The 3,878-nt window shown below is 36.7% G+C and overlaps 1 protein-coding gene across 1 annotated transcript; it reads left to right on the top strand.

The window, feature by feature from the left end:
* The first annotated feature begins 378 nt into the window (after positions 1-378).
* Positions 379-3,158, top strand: LOC107913430 (nuclear transcription factor Y subunit C-1). Its single transcript, XM_016842006.2, has 2 exons — positions 379-1,225; positions 2,805-3,158. The coding sequence occupies exons 1-2, from the start codon at positions 504-506 to the stop codon at positions 2,806-2,808; spliced, it is 726 nt and encodes a 241-aa protein (XP_016697495.1). The 5' UTR covers positions 379-503; the 3' UTR covers positions 2,809-3,158.
* The last annotated feature ends 720 nt before the right edge of the window (positions 3,159-3,878 follow it).

Genomic DNA, 3,878 nt, shown 5'->3' with positions numbered 1-3,878 from the left:
AACAATGGCATGGTATCAATATTATTATACATTTTCTTATTGAGCATGGTGTTATTAGTTTACTGCTAATTCAATTAATCAATTTATTAGTTCACTGTATTTTTAAAAATTACCATTTTTATCAATAACCACCAAAAATAAATTTCTCTATTTTCATATATATATTTGCTTAATATAAACTTATCATTTAAAATAAATAACCAAAAAAATAAAATAAAAGCAATTAAATCAAAGAACTGATTCAGTTATTCTTTTTTTTTATCTAAGTTACTATTTAATAATTAAAATATATTTTATTTAAAATTAATATATAAATATTAATAAAATTCTTACTCTTAATATTAAATACATAAAATAATTGAAAGAAAAAAAAAACTTAATCACCTGCAAATGGCTGTAGTTTAATCTAGCTGATCCTTAAAAATACCATCACTACCAGCATCGCCATCTCCCACCCTATCCCTTTGATCAAGTTCATCCATCTGCCGTTGATTCTTCATCCAATGGACGGCAACAAGCAAGCCCAGTCCTCCTCTTACCCTCCTCAGCCTCCCACTACTTCTATTACGCCTTCTCCTCCTTCCTCCTCCGCCGCCATCGCCGCCACTCCGCCTGCTCCTTTCCACCACCTCCTCCAGCAGCAGCAGCAACAGCTCCAAATGTTCTGGTCTTACCAGCGCCAAGAAATCGAGCTAGTCAACGACTTCAAGAACCATCAGCTTCCTCTTGCTCGCATCAAGAAGATCATGAAAGCCGACGAAGATGTCCGTATGATCTCCGCTGAAGCCCCTATTCTCTTCGCCAAAGCCTGCGAGCTTTTCATTCTGGAGCTTACCATCCGTTCCTGGCTTCACGCCGAGGAGAACAAGCGACGGACGCTTCAGAAAAACGACATCGCGGCGGCTATTACTAGGACCGACATTTTCGATTTCTTGGTGGATATTGTGCCCAGGGACGAGATCAAGGATGAGGCCGGTCTGGGTGGGATGGTGGGTCCCACCGCCAGTGGGGTGCCATATTTTTATCCTCCCATGAGTCAGCCTGCTGGCGCTCCTGCTGGACCTGGCGGGATGATGATTGGAAGGCCCGCCGTCGATACAACCGGTGGTATTTATGCTCAGCCTCCTTCTCAGGCTTGGCAGAGTGTTTGGCAGACGGCGGGGGCTGACGATGGGTCGTATGCCAGTGGAGGTAGCGGCGGTCAGGGGAATCTTGACGGACAAGGGTATGTAGACAACTATTGTTTTTATTCCATTCAAAGTTTAGGTTTTTTTCTTGAACTCTTTATCAGTTTGTAGGATAAGGAACATTTGCTACAACTTGTCTGAGATTCTTGCCTCTTTTTTAGGGTTCTCAACTTATGATAACTAAATATCTCCAATGCTTTGAACTTTGTTTCAAGATGGAGTTGCTTCCATATGTCTAGTATGATCATTGTAGCTGAGTATGGATCTCGATGTCTGGTCTGCATTTTTTATATTTCTTGATCAGTTGTTATGTTTCACTTGCCAAGAACTGTTTATCGACATTGGTGTTTCTGCTTGATGGTTATAGTATGAAGATCCCATTTGGTGGGTTGAAGTTGCTTACAGGTTAAATTACAATCTTTTGTCATCGATATTGAGACGAACTTAGCTTTACAACAATTGAAATGATGCTAGGCAGTGATGGTAGTGATGATATGCTTACAAGTAATTTGAGCAGGCTTTGTTTCTGTAGATGCTTTAGGCAGTTTTGTACAATGAAACATAATTGATTTTTATTCAGTAGCTCTGGAGATGGTTGCCATATAGGAAAGCTTGAAAAGAACAAGCAGAACCTGCTTAGAATGAGAAGCTATGTTCGTCACATCGCTAAACTAGTTGGTTAAGACTTAAGAAAGCTTGACAATAGAAAAAGGAGAGTTCATTTAGAACAAGTAGCCATGGACATTTCTTGAAAAATTATAGACAGCGTCAAATATCGTTATGACAAGAGCAAAAATGGATACACACTGTCTTGAACTTGTTGGTCAACAGAAAGGGTATATGGGCAAGAAAAGCGAAGAACATGTGGGATTGGGTGGGAATGGGGCACATGTATTAGTCATTCATGAATGTTGGTTGGTTTTTGGTGGGTTCATCCAACAACTATGCTTGTGCTTGTCGTATTGTTGCTTGTCCTGATAGTCTTAGTGATCGGGATATGTATAGTTAATCTCTTTGGCATGTTTGTTTTTATCCCTTTTTCATTCTTTGCACTTGCATTTATGTCATACTGTCTGACATTTCTTTTAATTATTGCATTGTTTTTTAATTATCATTTTTGCATGTTAAGAATGCCTGTTTTGTTTATTGCCTTTTGATTACGTAAAAGCATTCTCCTTTCATCTGTGTTAATATCTCTTTGCCTGCATGGTGCTTTTCTTGGATCTTTATCTTGAAGTTAGTGCATTTTACACTTTTATGTAGACCTGTTCAACGACCAGGCCTTGGACATGAGTTTTCCGAGTTCTGGTTAACCCGATTTATTATTTATTACCATTGATCTCGAATACTGTTAAGTGAGGATTTTGCTAGTGTTTAAGCCACTTTGGAAGGATGTTTTCTTGTTGTGCATCTAAAAATGGCAAATCCAGGTTTTTGGAAGTGCATTTCTCTGCCGTTATATTTCCATTCAAGTTTCAATTGTCGTGTTGTCTATTAAAAGAAAGAGGATTGGTTTATCAAATTATTCTTTCTCTTATGCTTTCCAAGCCGTTCATTTACCATTGTCACGTACCAGCCGTCATCTAAACTCTTGCGTAATTTTGTTGTTTTCTGCAGCTAAGCAATTCATTGGTCCAATTTGGGTGCTCGATGGCATGGCAAATGGCGTGATGCACTGGGGTATTGCACTAGGAATTTTGGTTGCTTATGATTTATGAATATGGACCTGTCTGCCATTGTTTGTGGAAAACTACCTTTTAAATGTGATTTATTTAGAAACATCTCAAAGACACTTAACTCATTTGATGTGCAGCAAAACAAATAGCTTTTGCTGCTATGACTTTGCCTAATCAAAAGATCTTCTAATGTTGTGCAGTTTCTGGGTTTAATTATCCCCTTTGTTGTGTTCTAAAGGATTCTCTGTATCTTAAATATTTTCTTATGAATGAACACCCTAAATTTTCAAGTCCATTACATTTGGTGAATGACTCTTGGTTGCTCTGATATTTCGTTCTTGCAAAGTACTTATTTTCGACATCCATATCCGACATGCTCATCCTTCAAATGCATGGAAAAGTTTGAAAAAACTTGGAACATACCTCTGATAGATGCATACCTATACTTGACAGTAATATAGTTGAAGAACTTTCTTTTTCTCTTAATTTTTTTCATTTTAAGGCTTGAGATTCATTTATGTTTATATAAATTTCATTATCATGATTTACTTTCTACTAGTTTCCCATCAGATAGTAGGCATTTATGTTACCCAAATTTCAGAAGTGTTGGATGTAGCCATGTGGAACATGAGCATATTCAAATTTTGAAATATTTCAGTCTATTTTAGAGGATTACCTCAGTATGCCCATATTAAATGTGTTATTTAAAAATAATAATAAAATCAGATAGCTGAAATATGTGGTGTTTTTTTCTTCCTTATTTTTGATTTCTATATTTTTAAAATTTTGAAATTCCATTCATCACCTAACCTATAGTTGTTAAATTTGTATACTGGACTGGTGTCCGAATCGTGGTTCACCAATTAGACCAATCCAACTAGTTCGAAAAAAATTATTAAAAATTCAAAAAAAAAAAGAAAAGAATCGGTTCAATTGGTTTTAGTCAATTCAATCAGTTTATATCGGTTTTTGATTTAATCGGTTCAAAGTCATTTTTCGAACCGATTCTTTGGCT

Source organism: Gossypium hirsutum, chromosome D12 (genome assembly GCF_007990345.1).
Source record: "Gossypium hirsutum isolate 1008001.06 chromosome D12, Gossypium_hirsutum_v2.1, whole genome shotgun sequence".
Classification (NCBI taxonomy): Eukaryota; Viridiplantae; Streptophyta; class Magnoliopsida; order Malvales; family Malvaceae; genus Gossypium; species Gossypium hirsutum.
The sequence above is the reverse complement of the archived record's forward strand: the minus strand, read 5'-3'. Positions and strand labels throughout refer to the sequence as shown.